The following is a 24,637-nucleotide window of genomic DNA, read 5'->3' on the forward strand; positions in this document are numbered from 1 at the left end:
ACTGTGTGTAGAGTGGCAGCATTCCAGCCCTATAACTGATGGTTAAGGGGTAGATTTTGTCATGCAAGAACTGTTCTGCCCATAGCCCACTTATTCAGGCTTATTCAGGCATAAAGTCCATCTTTTTTGCATGTAATCAACTTTTTGAAAAACTAAAAGTTTTTAGAGTAGAGAGGAAAAATAAAACAATAAGATTTATCAAGAAAACTAAAGATCTTTAAATCAAGGTAATTCTTACTACCAGAAAGCTTTGCCACTATCACTAGGATCAAATAGAGAGAGGTCCATGCTGCACCGATTGAAAACTCCCCTCCGCAACAACCCATACAAAACTCTGGGGTGTTTAGATCTGTGGTTTTGGTTCTGGCTCATGTCTACTACCAAATAAACATAATATAGGCTGACTCTGATTCTGCAATTTGATCTTCATGGGCAGATACATGTCCATATAGAGCCCAATTGACTTCAGTGAATCTCTGTGCAGGCGTAAGAGTCCATCCACGCAGGTAGGATTGCAGGATAAGAACTTTACATATTGAGTAAATAAATTTAGACTTCTTATTGGAACACATTTCTTTATGTATTTCCAGTACATTTTTTTATTTTTAAATGACCTTTAAAAATAAAAGTGTAATCCTAAAATGATTCTTGTACACATCTATACAATAAACAATGTATATATTCAGATTTACCTTCTCAATTTTTAGATGTGTGGTTTTTAACAACCGAGGAACTGCTGGTGAGACTCTCTTGGTAAGGATCAATTTTTTAAAAAATAAGAACTTTCATTGTGTAGACAGCATGTATTGAAGTCATCAGTGTTAATTCTTAGGGCTGGATTCTAATCTAAGATGACCACGCTTGATGTGGCTAACTAATAAATGACTAGTATAGAATCTAATCTGTAGTTGACAGAGTGCATATCTCTAATTATATTTATTCAGATTAGGATAGCACCCATCTTCAATTTTTAACCTCAGTTCTTATAGTGGAATATGCTAAAATGTGGTTGGTCAGTTAGGGCCAGATCAAAAGCCCTGGAAATCAATGGAAAGATTCCCATTGACTTCTATGAGTTTTGGGTCAGGCCCTTAGTTCTTGATTTTATAACTGGCATATATTCACCTTTTAAAAAGGCTATTCATTTCTTATATGGCATCTACTTTACTTATAGGGGCTCCATGTTCCTTGATAAAGAGCAAACCATAGACGTTTAAAGTTCAGAAATCATACTGTCATTTTCTGAATTTTGGATGGTTGGATGTCATCAATAAAAATGCTTTGTGATAGCTGCTTTTCTGGAGGATAACATGACTTTTGCAGCAATAAATAAATGTACTATAATCTGCACAATACAGATGGAGTGTATTCCATTGATGTATTTCATTTTATAAAGATTTGAATAATTTAATATCTCTACCAGCAAAATTAATATCTTTTGTATTTTCTTCTCCAAAAATACTATATTATCTAAATGTACATTTGTAATTTATCCATTGCAATATTTTCTAATGTTTTAACACATAAATCAGAAATAAGCAGTGGCAGTTACTTTAAACTGAATTGTCTGTATGAATTTTAACTGGACCTGGATAAAATTTTTAAAAACTTTGCCATTATTAACTGACCCACCATTATGCATTATTGTATGAATGAACCAGTTTTATCTGAAACATTTTGTTTTTTGATATAAGCCTACTTTTATTTTTTTCCCAACAATTACAATACAAGATGAGCTACTAGCAGAAGTTGTTTTCAGGATTTACACAGCACATTATTTTAGAAACTAGTGATAAATTACTGAAAACTTAAAGCTAAGAACTTTTTGCAGCTAGGCTCAAGATGTGCTGAAATATTGCTGAATAAGCTTTGTTTCTTCATATATATTTTGTTGGCAAGTTCTGCAGCTGTTATGAGTGTGCACAATACTGTGTATTGTTTGCATTTTTTTAATCCACTGATTTTTAAAACAACTTAAAATGCCCATTGTGCTTTCTCTTAACCCATTAAAATGTTTCAGTGAAAACACTGCCATGTTACTTTTCTGCATACTTTTGGAGATGTATACACAAAGCTGTTTTGTGACACACAAAGTCCTTGTTGATGAATTTCAGATTCAGTAAGTGAAAAGATCTCTTGTTTCAATGCTTTGTGTTTATTTCAGTGTAATCGGCTTAACATATTTTATAAGATCTTACTATGGACTAAAACGGCTGAAGTTATAACATTTTTTCTGCAGGTTTTTTCCCCCCACATATTTATATAAAATCCCCAAGTAATGAGTCTGAAGCATAGTCAGGCAACATAATAAAACGTAGTCATGACAATAATTCTTGTTCTTGTCTTTAGAGAGTGATTTAACTTTAAATTTCCATTATACAATGCCTATTTAAAGGATCAGGACTTAAAAAATACTGTACTATCATTGGTGTTCTGTTGAACGTTAGTTTGTTAGACTGAATTACTGTTTTTAAATGATCATATGTTAGATGAGCACAGGCATTTCAGTTGAAAAAGCAACAGATACGTTTATTTTATTGTTTTAAAATATCCTCATTCAGCACATAGAAATGCACTTGGGTTTCAGAAATTAAATGTCATATAAGCCCAGTATCTCTCTGTTTTTACAGGATTTAAGTCAAGCATACTTTCTTATGAAAAACATTGTAATCTCCTTAATGAAAATAATTTACTTTTCTTTCTGCAGACTTGCCTATTTAATTGAAATAAAATACATTCACACTCAGTTTATAATTAATTAGCTATAATAAAGTAAGTGATAACTCATGTCGTTTTAATTATCCCAATCCCAGCTTTTTTCCTCCTTTTGTATTTTATTTTTAACTTCAGTATTTTTATATTCTTGTTAGGTAAATTGAAATTAATTAATTTTGTCTAATTAAATGTATTAAAACCAGCCACAAATTTCCAGGCTGTTTAATTGCAAGCAGTTAGAAAAAAAAAAAGCTGAAAATACATTGTTGCCTCAGGTTCATGAGATTCTGAATGAACAAAACTAAAACATCTTGTATGATATTTTAAATACCTGAGGTGAAATCTTTATCCTGTTGAAGGGGAGTTTTGTCACTGGCCTCAGTAGGGATAGGATTTTTCCTTGGCATCTTTAATAACAAATATACAGTTAAAAATCTTTGTTTTGGCATATATGAAATCCATAGGTTACTGGGTATGTGTGGGTGTGGGTGTGTGTGTTATGGGGGGGTGGGAGCTATTTTATGGATTCTTATTGTGCCTGAGGGTAGATGCCTCCACTTGTACTGCCTTCCACAACCTGAGCAGGTAAAACTATAAAGTCTTGTTTATTCTTTGGGTAAGTGGAGGAGAGATGGGACAATAAGGACCAGGTGAAACTCTCATTGAACGCAGTGGGAGTCTCTCCAGGCTCCAGATCGGGAAAGGATTCCTATTCAGAACTTGAAAAGACGCTTAAAGTTAGCTTGTGCTTAAGTGTTGTCCTGAACAGGAATGGAGAACACACACCCTGAAGTGCTTTCCTAAATCAGAGCTTTAATGAACAGATCTCTTGTTTGGATGCCTTTCAGTGTAACCAGCTTCAAATATTTTTGTATTTTAAACTTCTGCAACAAACTAAGATATCAGAAGTTATAATGCTTTCTTCAGGGTATTCTGCCTGTATTAGAATTGGAAAATGCTCAAAGGGACCGCCTAGTTTAAAAGAGGTTTTAATAGCATTAGTACTAAAGCTATTTTAAACAAGACTTTTTGTAGTACCTAAATATTGACTAGTTTTTTAAAAGTTTCTATATGTAAATTTAATTTTACTGAATATTTACTAGCACATTTAAATGTGGATTAAGATGAAGAAATGGGCATCACACACACTTTAGAAAGTTCTTGTAGGCCACTCTCCTTTCTACATGTTGCAGTCTTCATGATGTGCTTTACTTCCTCATAGATTTTTAACTAGCAATGATGCCTATCAATTTTCGAACAAATTTCAGCTACAGACTCTATGTCCAGAATTTGTCCAGTTAATTTTTGGAAAGTTGCAGATATTGAGCATACCTCTCAGCTGTTAGTTATTGTGCTCAAAAATATGACTCCTACTGCCACTTCTTTCCCAAAATTATGTAGGTTCATCTTACTGTAGTTTGATGGGAAATGTTAAGTGTGTCATGTTATGTAAACCATCCAGCTTCCACTTTGGTTTGTCCTTAAGGATGATGCAAATACTTATGCTAGTGTTTTTCCTTGTCGCTCCTTACAGACACCAAGGACTTACTGTGCTGCTAACACAGAGGATTTGGAAGCTGTTATTCATCATTTACACAACATGCATGCCTCAGCTCCATTTATGGCAGCAGGTGTTTCTATGGGCGGGTAAGAATTTATATAACAGAAATCACTTTAATTTAGTTTACCAATCATGAGCTAAGAGTGCTGCTCTTTGGCTGTAGTTTAGTGCAGTGTAATGTTTTATGGAGTGAAATGGAGTAAAAATCGTTAATACAGTTATAAAAATCAACAAAGATCCTAATTAAGGGTTCTGTTTAGCAGGATGCAGTGGGATGGGTGCTCATCTACATGGCTGAATTTCATTTCTCAGCCCCCACAAACAGATTTTGCAAATGCATTAAATCTTATTTGAAACCCATGGGTGTAAAATGGAACTTTTATCCATATAGGCAGGTCTCCATTAATTGTTTCATGATTGTGGAATTTGCCATGGAATTCACCCAGGTTGTAAATTGTGCTCTAAAATCCATTATTTCACTTTTTTAAAAAAAGTAGTGTCCCTATACTTCCTGAGGCTTGTCTAGAATCAGATAAAAGGTTTGTTTTGAAAACCATCTTTAGCTAATACATTTTAAAACCTCAGTATAGACAGGGCAAGTTGCAGTCGGAATTCTCATTGCTAGTAGAGATCAAACCTTGAGGGGAGCCTAGAGTTCACTTTGACTGGCTAAGATGTTAACAATGATTTGACCTGTCTACACCATGATTTTCAAATGTGCTAGCACATTAACTAGCACCTTGAAAAAAACTTTTGTATTTGTCTAGACAAACCCATGATTGCACTGAAAATCCTAAAAATGTGAATTGAATATAACCAATTTAGTGATGTCTTTCTGTGTTGGCAGACAGCCTGAAACAATAGCTCTGAGAGGTGTGAACTGTTCATTCATCACACTGGATTCTTAATTATGAAACCTAAACAGGACAATACAAAGAGTCTTAGTGTTAACTATTTCATTGCTGATTATTTTAGCAGAAACAGCCAACTTGTAGGCCTGATCCAAAGCCTGTTGAAATCAAAGGAAATCTTTCCATTTACTTCAGTGGATTGTGGATTAGGCCCAATGTGCTTATTGCACAATCCCAAAGTGGGGCTGCACCTTTCCAGGTGCCGAAAAGTACTGGGCTGTCAAAACTCCAGCTTCTCCTTGACAGCTGCCACCCTGCAGTTAGACATTGGTCTGTAGAAAAACTGAAAGTGTGGGGCAATGTAAAATAAACAGAAGGTAATATGAAAATAAATAACAGTGGGGCTCCCATGCTGATTTCATTATTCAGCATCAGATCTAATTAAATAAAGCCTCTTGTTTAAAAGTTTGTTGTAAAGTTCTGCCAATTTTCTCTCTGTGTGCCCCAGAAGCTGGGGGCTTGGTTGTAGAACGTTGGTCCACCTTGTTGCAGAGTACACAGGCACTTATTAAAATGTCACAAATCAGTATTTCACAACTTCCTCATTACAGCAACTCTACTTCTATCTGCTCTAAAGGATACAGGAAAGCAGATAAAAAATAAAATAGAGCCAAAAAATAGAGGAAGTGGAGCCAATGTATTATGCTCCTTTCCCTGCCTAGCAGCCTGTGGAAGCCCTAAGAGTTAACTCCACGCTAGCAGGGCTTCTCACTTTGTAGTTAGGGTTTGTTAGAGGAAGGGTGGGCTTCAGAGAGCATCTGTTTTGTATGATTCAGAAGGAGGAAGTAATACTGTCAACAAAACCAGCGAGTTAATGCGGCTAAAAGCAGTATTATTAACACTCACTCAGTGCTGGCCCCTATCCAGAGAAGGGAAGTACAGCACAGTTAGAATGGACAATGTCCAGTGCCAGCACAACTTCTTGGAAAATTGTGCTGCAAGGTAGGAAGGGAATTCTGTGAGTTCAGGAATGAACTTCCGGCACCCTCTGTTCCTTTCTTATGGGATGTGCTGAGGATGGGTACAAGGTGGCTCTCTTTACTGGCATTTACCTACTAAGCCATCCTGACCTTTGCAAGTTATTGGATAATTACAAAAAGAAAAGAAAAGGAGTACTAGTGGCACCTTAGAGACTAACCAATTTATTTGAGCATAAGCTTTCGTGAGCTACAGCTCACTTCATTGGATGCATCTGATGAAGTGAGCTGTAGCTCATGAAAGCTGATGCTCAAATAAATTGGTTAGTCTCTAAGGTGCCACAAGTACTCCTTTTCTTTTTGCGAATACAGACTAACACAGCTGCTACTCTGAAACCTGGATAATTACAGATTTGTTCAGTGGATACAGTTATTGATAATCAGGTAAATAAGTAACTTTGAAGCTTTTAAACCCTATTGGGCCAAATCTTGGTCCCACTGAGTTTTGCTATTGCCGTCGATGGCACCAAGATTTGGACCATTGCAGGGTTTTTGCTGTTATTGTTATAAATACCAAATAAGAAATATCACAAAAAACTATGACAGATTTTTCTGCACTCCCCTTTCCATAGTGTAGCTCATAATGAATAATTCTGTGGAATGGACTCACCTGTTTCAATGTGCCTGTGAGACTAATCTTTATTTCCTTCCAGTTCTGGATTTTTAATCTGGCACTGTTCCTCTTTAGAAACCGTAACCAGTTATGCAAACATGTTTGTTTTTAATATTCAAATGGTGAACTATTTTGCTATGTGTAATTTTGTTGTACCACTAAATTTGTTTGGGAATGTATCATTTGCTTGGGTATTGGATTTGTATTGTTGAGTATGTAGGAGACATACATTTTTTCCCCATAAATTATGGCAAATGGCAGAATCGAGGTGGGTGGGTATAACCTGGTAGATTGTGGTTGAATAGGCTTGATTTGGAAGGGGAACCAACAATCTGTGTTTGTGACTGTCTGTTGCTTTGCATATGTTAGAAGGTGATGAATGTATGGAAATGGATTTACGCTGCATTCCCTCGGGTTGTTGTGGTTTTAAATTTGCCATTGTTCCTTTGTAATCTTAGCTGGTTTTCACTGTGTCTTTGATGTTTGCATCATATAATAGATTCATGATCTATTTCTTTGTCTTGTCACCTTCTCCTCTAGGCTCTGATCTTGCAAAGATTTATGCACATGCTTAATTTTCAGCAATTGAGTAGTCCCAAATCGACTACATTGGGATTACTCACATGCTTAAAATTAAGCATCTTTGTTGTGAATTGGATTACTCATCTGCTTAAAGCTAAACACATGTGTAGGTCTTTGCAGGATCAGGACCTTATAAGAAGCAGCTATTCAAAATCTTCATCTCAAAGTACTTTTAAAATTATTTCTTCAATAATTTTAAAAACTTTCTAAATTGAAAACAAAATACAAGTAGACTCCTGACAGACGTTTAAAAAAATGCAACACGACCCACAACATTTCATAAGGAGATTGCAGAGCGAGAAGAAACTTAAATTTGGCTGATTAAGAAGGAAATAAAACATTGACTTTACTTCCCTGTGATGTACATTTAAATTAAAGTACACTTCTCTTTGACTTCCAGTCTGTATTGTTTTGGAAGGCGCACTGCTCCTCTAGCATGAAGCTTCTCAATATCTTTCCCACCACATATATTCTCCACCTTCCATTTGTGGCTTGTTCTACCACATCAGCATTTTTACTGGCTTAGAAATCAATTGTGGGTTTTTCCACAAGCTCTGTGTATGGGGCAGCAGGTAGCTGTGTTGCCTCCCAGTGTGTGTCCCACGCACACACACACACACACCCCCGCTTCAAGGATGTGGGGATACAAACCTTGTATCAGCTCGATCCCAGACACAGTTTACAACCCCTGGTATGCTGGAATGTACAGCTGTGCCAGCATGTTGCTTGTTACTCATTCTTTCCTGTTTGCTCCCTGCAAATGTTTATAGGGTTGGGATGTACCAGCCCCTGGAGACTGTTCTTCCTTCTGCACTGGTACCCATCACTAGCTGGTGCAGGGGAGGAAGGGGATGGCTTATACTCCAATAGTACCCCGTGAAAGTAGGCAGGATGGGCCACAATCTGCCCTTACATAATGACAGTTTTCAGAGTAGCAGCCATGTTAGTCTGTATCCGCAAAAAGAAAAGGAGTACTTGGGGCACCTTAGAGACTAACAAATTTATTTGAGCATAAGCTTTCGTGAGCTACACCTCAACAATACATTTGTTAGTCCCTAAGGTGCCACAAGTCCTCCTTTTCCAATCTGCCCTTAGACAGCAAACCTTCTAGTTTTCAGGCCATCTTCTGTTTTTCTCCTGCACTATCCTACCCATCCTCCTGATTTATTTTTAATCTTTCTGCATCTGGAGTGGCAAGTACCTGTGAGCTTTCCTTCATCTCAGGCATACAGCAGCTATGGAGACTATTATGTAAGTGGAGGAATAGTGCGGAACTTTCCTGGCTTCTGCACTACCCCAGTGAAATGAGCTAGCGAAAGGATCTGAGTCCTCGCTCCCACTTCCTTTACCCAGTGGCCTCCCTGCCCTTGAGGACTCCCCTTCCACTCTCCTGTCTGGCAGAGTCCTCGTAACCCCAACAAGGCTGGGCCCAGGATTCCTGGGGGGCTTGACCCCCAACCCTGCTGTGGTCACCTAGGACAGGGGCTAGGGTGTCCCCATTCCGGGGTACACTCTCTGTCCTGGGCACTTCTCTGACCCACTGACCATTACATACAATTTAAAGCAAATGCAAGTTATTTAATCAACAATTAATTTTAAAAAGAATAAGGAAAAATGGGAAAGGTTAAAGGAAACACATCAATCTGCTCTGTGGCAGGAAACATCACAAACAGTGTCTCTGGAATGTCAGGGCAGTTCACAGTCTGTTCCTTGTAAGTCCCAGGCCTTCTTCTCAGGCCCTGGCTGTGCTGCAGGGATACTGTGTGTCGGACACTTGCTCTGATGGTGGCCACACGCTCTCAGGCCCTAAGTGGTAGGACCCTTCTTCCCAATGTCACCCCCGCCCTGTCGGGGTTACGATCCAAGCCTGGCCTGCAGAGCGTCTTGGCTGAGGTGTCTCCCTGTACTGGGCCTGCTGCCCAGGGTCCCCCTCGCTCTCCCCAGCTGCTTACCGCACCCAGCTCCGGACTGCTCCAGCCCCAGCTTCACCACTCTGTCTCTGCCTTGCTGCTGCTGCTCTGCCTCCAGCTCCCTGGGCTGCTTCTTTGGCCCCTCTGGCTCTGGTTGCTGCAGTTCTGCTCCCAGGCCAGGTCTGCTCTGCAGGCTGCTTCTGTGACTCTGCTCCCAGCACTGACCTGCTTCCTGGGCTGCTTTTCTGGCCCCTCTGGCTCTCGTTGCTGCAGCTCCGCTCTCAGGGCAAGTCTGCTCTCTCTGGGCTATGCCTCTGGCTTTGGGGCTGTAGCTCTGCTCCCAGGACAGGGTCTGCTCTCTCTGAATCTGGCACAGCTCTGCTCCCCAGCTCAGCTTGCACCCCTGCTTTCTCTTTAGCTGGGCCCCACTCTGTCTGACCCAGGCAATTCCAGCTCACATGGAGGACGAGACTTCCCTGGCCTCCTGACTCTCTGATTAGCCTGCCCGCCCTATCATTCAGGCTGACCTGGAGCATTGGCCTCTCCCCATTGTTCCTGGGGACTGTCAGTTTCAGGGTCCTGATTTCCCATAGACCCTTTTCCTTTTAGTACTGGGAGCTAGCCAACCAAAACACCCCCACTGAATGTTAATAAGGGGGCAACAGTCCCCTTACATTAAGTAGCAGTACTCAGGAAGGCAAGACTTTAATTAGGCCAGGGGTTCTCGGCCATATTTTTTTCCTAATTTTAAATAACTCTTCATATTCTTTGCATTCAAGATCTGTGCCCACCATACACGCTCCCAAGTGTGATGCGATGGTGGAGGCTAAAATTCCCAAATACTGTCGCCAGCCCACACATGTCTCACTGGGTAGATTGCAATTTTCAAAAGTTTTAAGAAAAATGAAATTTTGTAAGACCTACCCCTTTCTGTTCCAAGAGCAAGGCACACTTAATTGACCTTGCCTTCTCTAATGTAAACAATTAGCAGTGTGTACATATTAAAAATACACCCCCGCCAAAAAACAAAACCAAACCCAAACACAACACTGCATACCCTCATCCTCCTGGGGACAGGATGCGAGAGAAAATGAAACATGACAGATGTTAGTAACATCACTTAAGGCACTATTGGAAGGGAAATACCATGGTGATAAGGGTGGTGCAAGAACCCATTTAGAACAGAATAGGTGTAAAGTTGGCAGATTGTTAAACATGTGATTATATTTCAGTGAGTGATCTGACAGTTTGATTTGTTTTATTTTTATTCTTCTTTGTAGCATGCTTCTTTTAAATTACCTGGGCCAAACTGGCCGAGAAACCCCTTTGATGGCAGCTGCAATTTTCTCTGCTGGTTGGAATGTTTTTGAGTCTGCAGAATCATTGGAGAAACCACTAAATTGGCTTCTCTTTAACTACTACTTGACTACTTGTTTACAGTCCTCTATTAATAGGTGAGTCACCTTCTGAACTATTCAGAAAGGTTGAAAATATTAGTATGGAATATAAGCCAGATACATGGGCCTCCTGGGAAAGGAATGCTATTACTGCATTTCACATAATGCTTTTCTTTGTGTGTGTAATCTCAGGAAATTCTGAAACTGAAATGTTTCCTTGCTTGAAAGATTTTCCTCATAGGTAGAATTCACTCTTGTACAGAGAACCAGCTTATGTACCATTGCAGTCTTCAAAATAAATCTGAAGTGGGACTTAAATGGTGTATAGGCTTTGTGCTGGCCCTATCTACGGGACTGAATTTCACCTCATGCACACAATGATTATTGTAAGGTTAGTCATGATTTGGATGTATGGCACCAATTTGATTTTCTTTATAAACTAACCAATATTAACACATTTAGTTTAAGGGCTACATATTTGTTATAAAATCAACTCTGAAAACAAAAAGGAGGGCAAAGGGTAGCTCATATGTAGTCTTAAAGAATTAATGTTTTTGTTCCTAAAATCAAAGTTCTCCTTTTTATCCTTGTCAGCTTTCTAATGACGAATGCAGATTTCACTCATGTTTCTGGTAGTGCTGTCAAGCGATTAAAAAAATTAATCGAGATTAATTGTGCGATTAAATAAATAATCCTGATTAATCGTGCAATTAATCGCTCTGTTTAAACAATAATAGAATACCATTTATTTAAATATTTTTGGATGTTTTCTACATTTTCAAATATATTGATTTCAATTAGAACACAGAATACGAAGTGTACAGTTCTCACTTTATATGTATTTTTATTACAAATATTTGCCCTGTAAAAGAAAACAAAAGAAATTGTATTTTTCAATTCACCTAATCCAAGTACTGTAGTGCAATCTCTTTATCATGAAAATTGAACTTACAGTTATAGAGTTATGTACAAAAAATAATTGCACTCAAAAATAAAACAATGTAAAACTTTAGAACCTACAAGTTAACTCAGTCCGACTTCTTGTTCAGCCAATTGCTCAGACAAACAATTTTGTTTACATTTGCAGGAGATAATACTGCCCGCTTCTTGTTTACAGTGTCACCTGAAAGTGAGAACAGGCATTTGCATGGCACTGTTGTAGCTGTTGTTGCAAGATATTTACATGCCGGATGCACGAAAGTTTCATATGTCCCTTCATGCTTTGCCCATCATTCCAGAGGACATGCTTCCATGCTGATGACAGGCTCTGCTCGATAACGATCCAAAGCAGTGCAGACTGACGCATGTTCATTTTCATCACCTGAGTCAGATGCCACCAAGAAGGTTGATTTTATTTTTTGGTGGTTTGGGTTCTGTAGTTTCCACATTGGACTGTTGCTCTTTTAAGACTTCTGAAAGCATGCTCTACTCCTCGTCCCTTTCAGATTTTGGAAGGCACTTCAGATTCTTAAACCTTGGGTCATGTGCTGTAGCTACTTTTAGAAATCTCACATTGGTACTTTCTTTGTTTTGTCAAAACTGCAGTGAAAGTGTTCTTAAAATGAACAACATGTGCTGGGTCATCATTCGAGATTGCCATAACATGAAAGATATGGCAGAATGCAGGTAAAACAGAGCAGGAGGCATACAATTCTCCCCCAAGGAGTTCAGTCACAAATTCAGTTAATGCATTTTTTTTTTTAACGAGCATCATTGGCATGGAAGCACGTTCTCTGGAATGGTGGCCAAAGCATGATGGGGCATATGAATGTTTAGTATACCTGGCACATAAATACATAGCAATGCTGGGGTGCCATGCGAACACCTGTTCTTATTTTCAGGTGACATTGTAAATAAGAAGCAGACAGCATTATCTCCCATAAAGGTAAACAAACTTGTTTGTCTTAGTGATTGGCTGAACAAGAAGTCAGACTAAGTGGACTTGTAGGCTCTGAAGTTTTACATTTTGTTTTTGAGTGCAGTTATGTAACAAAAAAATCTACATTTGTAAATTGCACTTTCCTGATAAAGAGATTGCACTACTCTACTTGTATGAGATGAACTGAAAAATATTATTTCTTTTGTTTATCATTTTTACAATGCAAATATTTGTAATAAAAATAATATAAAGTGAGCACTATACACTTTGTATTCTGTGTTGTAAATGAAATAAAATATTTGAAAATGTAGAAAAACATCAGAAATATTTAATACATTTCAATTGGTATTCTATTATTTAACAATGCGATTAAAACTGCGATTAATCACGATTAATTTTTTTAATCACAATTACCTTTTTCTAGTTAATTGCGTAAATTAACTGCGATTAATTGACAGCCCTAGTTTCTGGTTGTATTTGGAAGTAAGTGCACATTGATTAGTGTCCAGGACAGAAGGATTTATAATTCTGAGAAATAAAACAAATGTTCTTACTCTATGATTATATTTATTTCTGAGTATGTATTTGTAAGGCGGATGACTTCTACATCTGTAAAATCATTTTTTCTTCCCCCTCCCCTCATTTTTTTCCAGACATCGACAAATGTTAGAGAAATTATTTGATATGAATCTTGTCATGAAGGTAGATGGATAGATCTTTTCTCTTTTGATTTCATGTTTTGGTTTCCAAATACTGATGTTGTTCCTGATTTTGAATTCTGTACTTTCAGGCTAAAACCATTAGGGAGTTTGATAAGCAATTCACCTCAGTCATGTTTGGCTACTGTACAGTTGATGATTACTATGTAGATGCTAGTCCATATCGCAAGCTGAAGTCAATAGGAATTCCCGTGTTATGTCTAAACTCTCTGGATGATGTTTTTTCACCAGGTCATGGTAAGTTGTGGCTTTTTTATGTTTCTCTTTATACCTGTATGTATGTACGTATGCAATCAGTAAGATGGAAAACTGCATAGATCTAAGAACAGGCTATATATGAATGAGATGTGTTTAATACTACTACTGTACATCACTACTGGTATTTTAGTTCCCATTTTCCACTCTGATAAACTTTGAAGTTATTGGAGAGGCCTAACTAATACAAGGTGAAAAATGCTTAGTTCTTTTGTTGATCAGCATTCTTGTAAGCCAGCCCCTATAAAACATGTCATACTGTGATTTGCTCATGTTTCAGGATATTTGAACTCCTCTATAGCCATCGCTGGCAATGACCTCAGAGACATAAAAGTCCAATGCCTAATGCAAAAATCATTTGGTTCCCTTTGATTATTAAAGATAGGAAGGAAGTTTAGAATCCTTCAATCTCAGATGGCACATGGGCCAAAGTGCTGACATGGCTGTGTTGTTGGTCCAGGACAGCAGAAGGGATACATATGATATGATCTTATACAGGAAATCCCATATCAATATTAGTAGAAATCTGATTGGAGGATGAAGCTGCCCAACAGGCAGCAATGCCAGCTAATAACAGTTAAGCTGGAAAAACACAATAGATTTTTTAAAATAGTTTATCCTGATCACCTGACAGAGCAATCAGGCTTTTACTGTTGACCCTCTTAAGTCAGTTAACAACATGGTTAAAGATTTTTTTGGTCCTGTGGTCTGCATGATGGCTATATTTTCCTCGGAGTGATATGACAGTGAATAAAAGTAAAGTTGTAAAAGAGGAACTAGCCAGGCTAAGAGCTAGTTAACGACACAATCTTCTGCAGTAGACCGCTGACAGTTGGAAGTACAAAATGTTGGTTTGATGCAGGGAAACTTGCTATTGCCATTGTAAATTGACCCAGATCTTCATAAGAAAATCTAGGACACCACGGAGATTGTGCAAATAGGTTAGAGTACTGAACCGAAGTTTAAAGAAACTGAAGGAAGATTATATGTGTCATGAATATGTTAAAAGTTACACAAATCTAATGTCAAGTAGGATTACACAAAAAGTTGTTGGAAATCAGCTATGCCTGCTTCAGTGAAGGTACACTGAGGAAGGAGAGACCTCTTATGTCCCTCTTAGGACTCCTGCACTGATAGTGTAAAGAAGTGGAGACCAGGCAGCTGCCACTTTTGGCAAACAACACACACCACTCTTGATTGGGAGTATCTTGGTGTGACCATAGACCTGAAACCCATGCACTGCCTATTGATTGTGGAGCTGTGTGGTTTGAAGCACAGGCTACATTTGTAAAATGGGTATTGGTGGAACCACCAGTGAGATCACTTTTTCCCCATGCTCCTGGATGTAGTATGATCCATTCATTACTCCTCCTGGTTCCTGCCAGCATAATGCTTCCAAGGGCCTCTAGTGAGGGCTATACAACCTCCTTTCTCCTCACACCTCAGTTAAAGACGAGGTCTCAGACTCAAGAATCATCTTGGAACTGAACCCAGGACCCCCCGAATTAAAATACAAACTTCTACAGCGTAAGCTAAAACTGACAGTTGTAGCAGGTTCATATCCTCTATGAATCTGGCACGGAGGGGGACACAATGCACACTGAACAGTGGGCTGCAGAAGGACTGTTTTTTTTAATTCATCATGTGCCCATTGTTGGTGCTAAACAAACAATAATAGAGACAAACATATCCTGGTGTGGGGGTATTGTATAGAACCGAAAGATAGAACATTATAATTTTTTGTAGTGATTGTGTTTTCCCCTTAAAATCTGATTCTATCCTGCATTTCTCCATTAAATTCTTGTATGTTCAGGCATTTGTTTGGTCCTTGCTCCTCCTACTGTCAAAGGTAGGTAATGTTTCATACAGCATAGAAAATAGAGAAATATTATTGGAGGGGATTAAACCAAGGGCAAGAAATCTGTTCAGCCACTCATTTTGATTAATTTAGTAACTTAGCTGTCACTTACTTGACTACTAGAAAGTGATGATGTATTGGATAGCAGAAGTTTTTCAAGGCAGAGATAAAAAAACTATTTACCCCTGTTCCCTTTCTGAGGTTTAATCCTCTACTAGACTTTGGGGACCTGTGCTGAGCTGGGAATGACTCTGATCAGGAGGACCCCAGGCTTCCACTGATTGCAGGAATTGGCTACTTTTGCATGCCTCCTCATACTTCTTCCAGTAAATCTGAGGTTTCCTCTCAACCTTCCATGCATGCTTCAGTTCCCCATTAGTAGCAGAAAATTGGAATTCCACAGTTCCAGACTGGATCAAACTTAGAATGCTGCCACTTGGAAACACAACCTCAGCCTAGCAGAGAAGGTTCTCTAAGGAGAGCTACTCCAGGATTGCTCTGTATTCAGACAACTCCCTGTATGAAGCTGGCTACACCTGTCTGCAAAGTTGTCTGTTAGATGAGGTGCAAATCCACCAGATGTGTGTCACTTAACATTCTAATTACAGTTTAGAAGCTTTTATCCCCATTTTAAATTGTTCAAGGCTGATTGACCATAAGAAATGCAGACACTGCATGTGCTTCCTTTAATTGCAGTCATTTGCTCTCACATCATCTGTAAATGCAGTTTTTGATATCTTTTGCACTTGTAAACATAATGGTGGAAGACATCATGGACTCGACCCATAATCAGAAAAATGTCCACAGGGGTCTTGATCCAACATGAAGAAGCTGTATCTCTTATTTCCAGGCATGCCTCTGTGATGGCAGTTTCAGTTTAAATTACCTAGTGCACGCATGGCTGATGCCATACAGCTGTATATATACAAATCTTGACTGTTCTCAAAGTATATAACTAATAAAAGCAAGTGTCATTTGCATCAAGTATTTTTAACTCCAAGCCATTTTTCTCACCCAGAGTAATCCAGACAATTCATTGTATGAGGTAAGGCATGATATAGCCAATTTCAGCTTTTATTTTGAATTGCCTAAAAACCCTCACCTGTCCAAAAACAAAACAAAACAGGCACCAGTAGTGCCAGTTATCATAGTGTCATATTTGACTCTATAGTTGAATTATCATTTTCTTTGATCACTACCTTTCAGAGGCATATTATGCAGTGTGACTTAAATTTCCTCATTCTAATGGTCTGCCAGGTGCTGGTAGAGACAATGCTATATCACATCTGAGACTCTGACCTTGCAGTTTAGTGCCCTGTCAGCATGTTTGTACCACTCCACTCCATTAATATCTGTGCTCTTTTCAGACCACAGTGTAAATTTTACTAAACTATCTTTCTCTCTTCACTCTGTTTCTTTTGGGTTTAAATTTACAATACATCATTGTTAAGTTTCACTCTGCATCCCTTTCTGCAGACAATTCAATGGAATGAAGCAGTCAGGAGAGACCAAAGAAAAAAAGAGAGGATAAAAAGATTAGGGAGAGGGGTAAGAGTCAGAAAATGGGAGTAAGGGATTCATGGATAGACGATAGAGAAATGAGTCAAAAGAAGGGGATGGAAAACATGAGAGTAGAAGATCAGCAAAATTCATGCTGCTCTATCCTTTGGTGGGGGGGGTGTTTGGTTTGTTTTTTTAATTCGGCAGAGATGGAAAACATAAAGAATAGACTAGCTTTTGAACAAAGGTAGCATTGTGATGCTCCCCCATGGTACTCAGGGTTGTGAGGCACCTCACCACCACTACCTGGCCTTAGTGTGAAGCTGTCTTGCCTGATGCCTGCTGTAGCTCAGCCCCCTGAAACCAACAGCCTCTCGAAACAGACAAGCACTGACTTCCAGGTCTCCACAGACCTCTCCCTCTCTTGTTCAGGCTAGTGACAGACATACACCAACTCTCAAGCCCCTCCCTCTGTCAGAGTCCCACTACATCCCCTGTCACTGGACACTCCCACAAATATATTGTCACACAGGTTGACTGACACAACTAAGGATCAGGTCCCTTAAAAAACACAGCACTGGAATCTACTTATAGTGAAACAAATATGTTTATTTACAAAGACTAAGATGTAAGACACAGTGAGCAAAGTCAACAAGTTACATGTAAAGCAAAAGGAATAACATGTTTCTTAGAGTCCAAAGTTAACTCTAACAGTCTAAAATCCTTGTCTAAAGCAATTTCTCACCTAAAGCAACCTCCCAGCATCACTAGTCCACATGGCCAGCATCCAATTTTCATGAATGTGAAAAGCAATATCTTTTTTGCTCCCTCAGTGAAGGATCGGAAAAGGGGCCTTTTTCCTTCCTTGAATAGTGCAGTAAATCTTTGACATGCCCCTTTGGAAGTGCATCCCCAGATAAGACTCTTCTCCCCTGTTGCTTGTTCTCCAGTGTGCTCCCCGACGCAGTTGGTTTCACATCCCCCAATCAACCTGTTTTTCCTGTTAGCTCTACATGCAGATGGGGCTTCCATTGTTTTACAATGCTTAATTTACATCAGAGACAGGGATAGGTGAAGAGACATGCTTTTTCTGGCAGAAGACCTGTTTGTCTGCTCTGCCTTGTTACAGACTTTAAAAATAATTTCAGTATATATACACAATTCCTTATATAGTGTCAGTACATACATTTCACAATGAATTAATGGCCAGTGTGTTATCAGCTTTTATTTGAGACTTTGTAAGACACATTTTGGTGTCTTATATGAAAGTAGTGTGTTGGGTGTAGTGAGTTTACTAGGCCTGATAGGATTTGCTGACACAGAGTAGTGACCCTTTTGCACTCTGGCATCAATAGGCCTTTGTGTCACAAAAGAGTAGTTAACCCTTCAATAGCAGGCATCAGTGGCCCTGTGTGTCAGACTATTGCATTATGTGAATTTATTATTGAATTTAGTTTAATTCTACTTACTTATTTCCGTCAAAACATAATGCAAATTGTTTTTTTGTAGAACCTAATCACAATTTTTTTTAGTTTTATTTTTTCCATTCCTGCAAAAAAAGCATAATATTTGAAAACTGCAGTTTTTTAAGGCTTCTGCCCTTAGCGTATATCAGGGCCTTTTGCTATGTAAAAAATAAACACATTTAACACACATTAAACCTCTGTTACTCATTTTTCAATGGCAACTCCTTTAAATAACTAATCACTCCACCCTGAGTATGAAGAATTCCATTAAGTTGCAGTAACGACATGTCATGTCAGATAGTTATTCCGTATGAGAATAGTCAGACAGTTGCATTTATCTGTCATTTTGTGAATACATGTGCTTTCTATATTGTTAATCTGATTTTAATTTACCTTTATTTTTCTTTTATCAAGGGTTCTGCAATAGGTGACCCAGTGGATCAATGTACTAGCCATTCACCTCTGAATACTTTTGACTATCTGAATTCACTGAAATCAAAAATCATTCATTGTAATCTCTATATATGCATATGCCCAAATCATTGCACAGTTTAGAGTCTAATTTTAGACAGCTGATCTAATTCTGAGTAACTCATTTACTAGCATTCGCTAACTTAGAGAGGGCCACTAACCTGGTGTGTGACCTTGGGGAAGTCACTGTGTGTGCCTCTTTCCCGTCCCACTCTTTGCCTGTCTACATTGTAAGCTTTTTTGTGCAGGCACTGTCTCTTGCTAGAGCCCAGATCCTCAAAAATATTTAGGCACCTAACTCCCATTGAGATCAAAGTACAATGGAACCCAAACCTTGGCTGGGGCCCAAATCTTGGTTGAGGCCTTTAGGTGCTACTGTAATACAAATAATACATAATAATGATGGTATTAATAACCCTGTACTGATGCTGAGCATTGACGTAGCTGTATAAGTACATTGAACATCTCGCTATCTATAGCTGTTGGCCTTTCACTCTGATAAGCACTGAACTCAGATTCCCAAAGTAAACAAATTCTTACAATACTATTTACAGAAATATATTAAATACAAAATGTTAAAATGACTTCAGGGTTCATACCTAATCTAACAAGAACGAGGACTATTCATTGTTAATCCATCATTTTCTGTTGCCAAGTATTGAAGCACATATGTAAAGCTATGGACCTGATTCTCCTCTCACTTACACTGTTTTTACACCATTGTAAATCTGCATTGACTTCAGTTACATTTATTTTGCATCAGTGTGCGTGAGAAGAGGATCAATCAGTGCATCATCTAGAAATTTGCACAAATGATGTGAGTAATGATTCAAAGTGAGGTATCTTTTGACATCTTAACATCCCAATCCTGCAATACCCTTTTCTGTATTTCTGTTGTATGATTAGAATGCATGGTATTTACTAGAGATAAATAATAAGATGGGGGACTTACTATACTTTTCTTTTCTTTTAGCTATACCCATAGAAACTGCCAAACAAAATCCGAATGTTGCTTTGGTTCTTACTTCTTATGGAGGCCATATTGGTTTTCTAGAAGGAATGTGGCCAAGGAAATGCACTTACATGGACAGAGTCTTCAAGCAGTTTGTGCAGGCTGTGTTTGAGCATGGAAACAAAATATGCAGCATGTAGCTCTTCTGAGGCATCTTGGCCAGCCCACTGTTTCAGCACAGTGGCATGGTCTGACAAGAGCAGCTCAGCTTAGTGCACAAATTTTAATTACTGTGTATACAGCAAATAAGCCAGCAATTGGATGAAATCCATTACTATGTGAAAAAAATACTTTTTGCCTAAAATTTTGTAGCAAGAAATAAATATTACATTGTCACTTTTGTAGTTTTTTAATATGCCTTATCAAGAATGACCTTAAATAAAACAGCACTCTATTGCACTTAACCAAAACCATTAAGCAAACAGGTTATAATTCCTCAGGAGTTTAATTTAAGACAGTTCATTTTTAGGAGATTCAATTTAGATGACTTGCAATATAACAGTTTTAGTAACTAACTCTCAAAAATCACATTTATGATATTTTAAAGTATGTTACAAGTTGACCCATTTCTAAGGGCATTGATGAGAAAAATACTGAAATATGAAAATAGAAGCAATACAAAACAGGCCTGATTCGTCAAAGTAATCTTTAGGTTTAAGCATGGACTGCAGCAGTATTAGACTGATAATTTCATTTGCTGTTTTACCCTGTGAAAAAATATTCAGATTTAGGGCCGGTTTTAATTAATTAATTAATGTTGTTGTTTATTTATAATGCCAATACCATATTTGTCTTACATGTTTATTTTTAACATTGTTACCTAATTTGTAGTATTTATGTATTACCAAAGGTTCTGTTGAAATGTAATAAACTATGTAATTTTAAACCAACACATTTTGTATTTCCTAATTTATGTAATCCTGTGTAGTGTTATATATGTAATACATATTCCATGTAAAGGTGGCAAATAACAAATTGCATAATTCTATAATTTATGTGTATATTACCTACAAGAATATATGAGTTTTAAAAAAATATACATTAGAAAGTCAGGAGATTATGACACTGTCAACTTTAAAACCACATTTCCATCTAAAACTTTGTCTCTGCTATTGTCCCAAGTAATACCTAAAATGAGTAACTGAAAGAGATGGTGGCAGAGGGAAATCTATTTTTTTTCAGTTTTCTTGCTTTGTGCACGTGACAGCACTTTGTATATAGTCAGTTTCCTTGTTTTGTTGATGCTCTGACAAATCCTTGGAGCTACTATGGTCCTCTTGCACAATTCTTCTGGCACAAGGGCTATAAAGCTGGCTTCACCACCTGCTTGTGGCTCTATACCATCTCCTTCCCAGTTTCTGGCATAGTTTTTGGGCAGGAGGGAAAAGGCAGCTGCGCATAATTTAGAGCAGCCCTGAGACTGCTGCAAGGTCCGAATCTAGTGCTTACTGAAGATTATGAGCCTATTCATTAACTTCTTTTGTTATACCAATAAAATAAAAACCAGCAGGCTCTTATTAAAGGGGAAAAGGCAAAATACCACATTTATTGTGAATACAGAAAGAATCATAGTAAGCAGTTGGTTATAGCTATAACATTCCATTCAATCTCATATTTATTCACACATTCATTCATACAAACACACATACACAGGTTCTGCAAGGTTGCTATCATAGTTACCAGCCTTAGAGTTGATCATGCCAAGCCACTGGCCAGGTGGCCTGGACATGAGGAGGAAGCAAGGCCTTGTCAGATGCACATCTGATGCTCCTGGAAGTTGGTTTGCAGAATCAGACCCCGAAGTTCTCACTTTCTAGAGTCCATTTTTATAGGAATTTCTTCCTATGCCAGTCTATGGGAATTGCTTCATCATGCTGTTGCTGAATCAATCAGCAGATAGCACGTTCCTGACGGCTCCGTGCTGCTAGATGTTATCTTGTTCTTTGGTTCTCCCATTCTTGAGGCTGTTGGGTAGATTCCAGGCTGCCCTCCAAGGGTCCTCTGGTTATTTCCACTTGACGCCTTCTTCAGCCGATGGACACTGGATTCTTAGGCTGGCACCTCCCTGATCATTCAGTTATTATCCACACCAAGCATCCATCCACATACATCCTCTATCTCTATTTTAATCACAATTGTTAATACAACAAAAGGGCAGAGAGTCTCTGAGTGCTGTTTCTGTTGTTACAGAGTATTGCTTTGAGTCTCTCTCTGTGTGAATTGCTTTGAGAACAGACTCTGTCTTAGAATGTACTAACACAATTAACAGCTTGCAAGTTTCACACATAGAGGGAGAGAAACAGTACCAAAAACCAAGAGACCTCTTAATTAGTAATCAAACTCATTTGTGATTTTAATACAGAACTTCTTTAATATGATCCAACACCCTTATAGCGCCAACACAAGAAAAATGAAATGTAGAAGCCAAATGAAAGTGCACATGTTACTATATGAATGATTTTTAGAAGCCTTATGTGTGCTCATATCGATTTTCAGAACACAAGGTTTGTGCACATACAAACATGGCTCCAACATGTTACTTAACCAATAAGTAAATTATGGAATCAACGCTCTTCATGTTATATTTGCATAATTGTGTTGTACGTAGCTCTGTGTTAAACCTTTTTAAAAGACATTTACTAAGGAAATTTCTTATAGTGCAACTGTAAATCACATAATCAATGGGAGATTGATCAATGGCAGATCCTTCCTTTCTTTGCCTCATATCACTTAGGCCCTGATCCTGTAGTTGTTTGAAATCAGTGTGACAACTCACATGTTTAAATCTGAACATGTGTGTAAGCATGTGCAGGAATTAAACCTTAACCTAAATATATCGACATTGACACATTTCCTGAAGACCCTTCCATACCTTTATAAATACTGAACTTTTGTGCAGTCATTTCTTTTTCATAATGAATAATAATAATAATGAAGGATAATGAAATTGATTGGAGCAGACTAGTGCCAATCAGCTTTAACAACCTAATCTGTATCACTATCCTGAACCTTTCCCAAAGTCAAATGGCATGAGAATCGCTATAGTAGCACTGATGGATGATGTGGTTATGAATAGAAGCCTAATATCAGCACTTAACCTCACTGTAGCCTTCCATATAGTCAATTAAAAAGTACCACTGACCTGCGTAACACTTCCACAAGCTCCCCAGACACTGACCTCTTGTATCTGCCCTCCACTTATCAAAGCAGTATGAACTTTCAGGTTCTTATTTTATGCTTCGCTAAATTTAGATTGACACAGTGGTGAGACATTTTGGAGGTACAGGTTTGCCAGGAATCTGTTCTCTTTCTCCTTCATCAAGGACCTAAGCACAATTTATGGATTTATCACCTACAGATTAGATTGTGGTAAATCTATGTGGGGTTGATCGTAGGGCAACATGGAAATTCTTGATTGTATGCTTGCAACCTCTTAAACAAAACTATCCTCTCAAACACATCACACAAGTGAGCTGCAACTTCTACTCGTTTATAGTTTGTTTCTAGGATCAATGCAAATTTCTATTTTTAACATCTATAAGGCCTTTGCTAACTCAGAGACCATTCTCTGGTCTAGATAATACTTTGTCCTGCCATGAGTATAGGGGATTGGCCTACATGACCTCTGGCGGTCCCTTCCAGTCCTACAATTCTATGATTCATGACCCATCCTGTCTCAGTGAAGGACAACATAATGAGCTCAAGCCTAGCCATCTTAAGAACATAATGCAAAGCTCACTTCTGAGCCAAAGCAGTCCGACACTAACTGTATATGTAGAATTAATAAGAAACCAAAAATCGATAAACAAACAAAAATAGCAAAGCACAGAATCCAGCCCAGAATGTACAAACTTTACACCAAGCCAGGGCAAGAAGGGATTAATGATCTTTTCTGAAACAGTGACTTAAATTGGCCCTGCACCCCTAACACCAGCAAGCAGGGTCAAGCCCAGAGAGATAGCCCTCCAGCTATAGCTAATAATTAGGAAGGAACAGGATATAAAAGAGGAGACCACTTATCCTTAGCGGGGGTTGGAGTTATGAAGCTGGTACTTTGCATGGGAGACTCAGTCACAGGGAGAGCTCCTTGAGGAAAGTAGAGATCTACATATGAATTATATTGTTTGTTAATTCTTCTGGTTTTTTGAGTGAAGAGGGGCTTCCCCCCTCCCCTTTTTGGCTCAGCTGTGGACAGTGGGCACTCTACCAATGTGACAGCTACCTGAATAGATTGATATGCAGGTAAAGTGACATATAACTCTTCATAGTATTGCTGGTCTAAATCACCACACTTCTCTGTGTTAACAAATTCCTGAACACCATGTATTCCTGAATACAAACCAGACCTGCAAACTGAACTGAAAAACTCTAGTATTTTTACACATCTTCAGAATGCTGTTGCCTTACACACAAGTTGCAAATTTGTTAATATTTTTTCCAATAAGTGTTTTATTCAAACTTTTGGATTTAATATATAACAGCAATGGTATATTCTGTAGCGGTTCCCATTATATCGTAAAAGAAATTATTTTCTTACATTCACCATGATGATGTTATCGTCTCCGCATACTTCATGTTAACAATAAAATGAAGGGAAAATATATCTGTGAATTTACATTCTTAACATGAAGTATGCAGAGATGCTTCTAATATTTTCCAGGAGGTTTACAAGCTCCCAAATGATTACAGTATCCTGCTTTTGGAAGCTATCTTCTAGGTTATTGTAACACTGAAGCAGAGCACATGTTGGTACATGTACTTTAGTTGTAAAGTCACATTGGATTATGGTGAGTTAAAGGAGAACCTCTATA

The 24,637-nt window shown here is 38.3% G+C and overlaps 1 protein-coding gene across 3 annotated transcripts in view; it reads left to right on the forward strand.

Moving 5' to 3' along the window:
- ABHD3 (abhydrolase domain containing 3, phospholipase) overlaps positions 1-20,602 on the forward strand; it is a 31,703-nt gene extending 11,101 nt beyond the window's left edge. Inside the window, exons 4-10 of one of the 3 annotated variants that reach the window (XR_012156988.2) lie at positions 708-753; positions 4,250-4,362; positions 10,550-10,723; positions 13,199-13,247; positions 13,336-13,501; positions 18,758-19,631; positions 19,788-19,808. Coding sequence is in view for 2 of the 3 variants with exons in the window: in XM_073329428.2 (XP_073185529.2) it covers positions 708-753; positions 4,250-4,362; positions 10,550-10,723; positions 13,199-13,247; positions 13,336-13,501; positions 19,788-19,966 (727 nt within the window). In the remaining variant the exon portion in view is untranslated. Of the gene's footprint in view, positions 1-707; positions 754-4,249; positions 4,363-10,549; positions 10,724-13,198; positions 13,248-13,335; positions 13,502-18,757; positions 19,632-19,787 lie in introns of all 3 variants that reach the window. The other 2 variants (XM_073329428.2, XM_073329429.2) reach the window with 2 other exon arrangements.
- The last annotated feature ends 4,035 nt before the right edge of the window (positions 20,603-24,637 follow it).

This window comes from Lepidochelys kempii, chromosome 2 (genome assembly GCF_965140285.1).
Source record: "Lepidochelys kempii isolate rLepKem1 chromosome 2, rLepKem1.hap1, whole genome shotgun sequence".
NCBI lineage: Eukaryota > Metazoa > Chordata > Testudines > Cheloniidae > Lepidochelys > Lepidochelys kempii.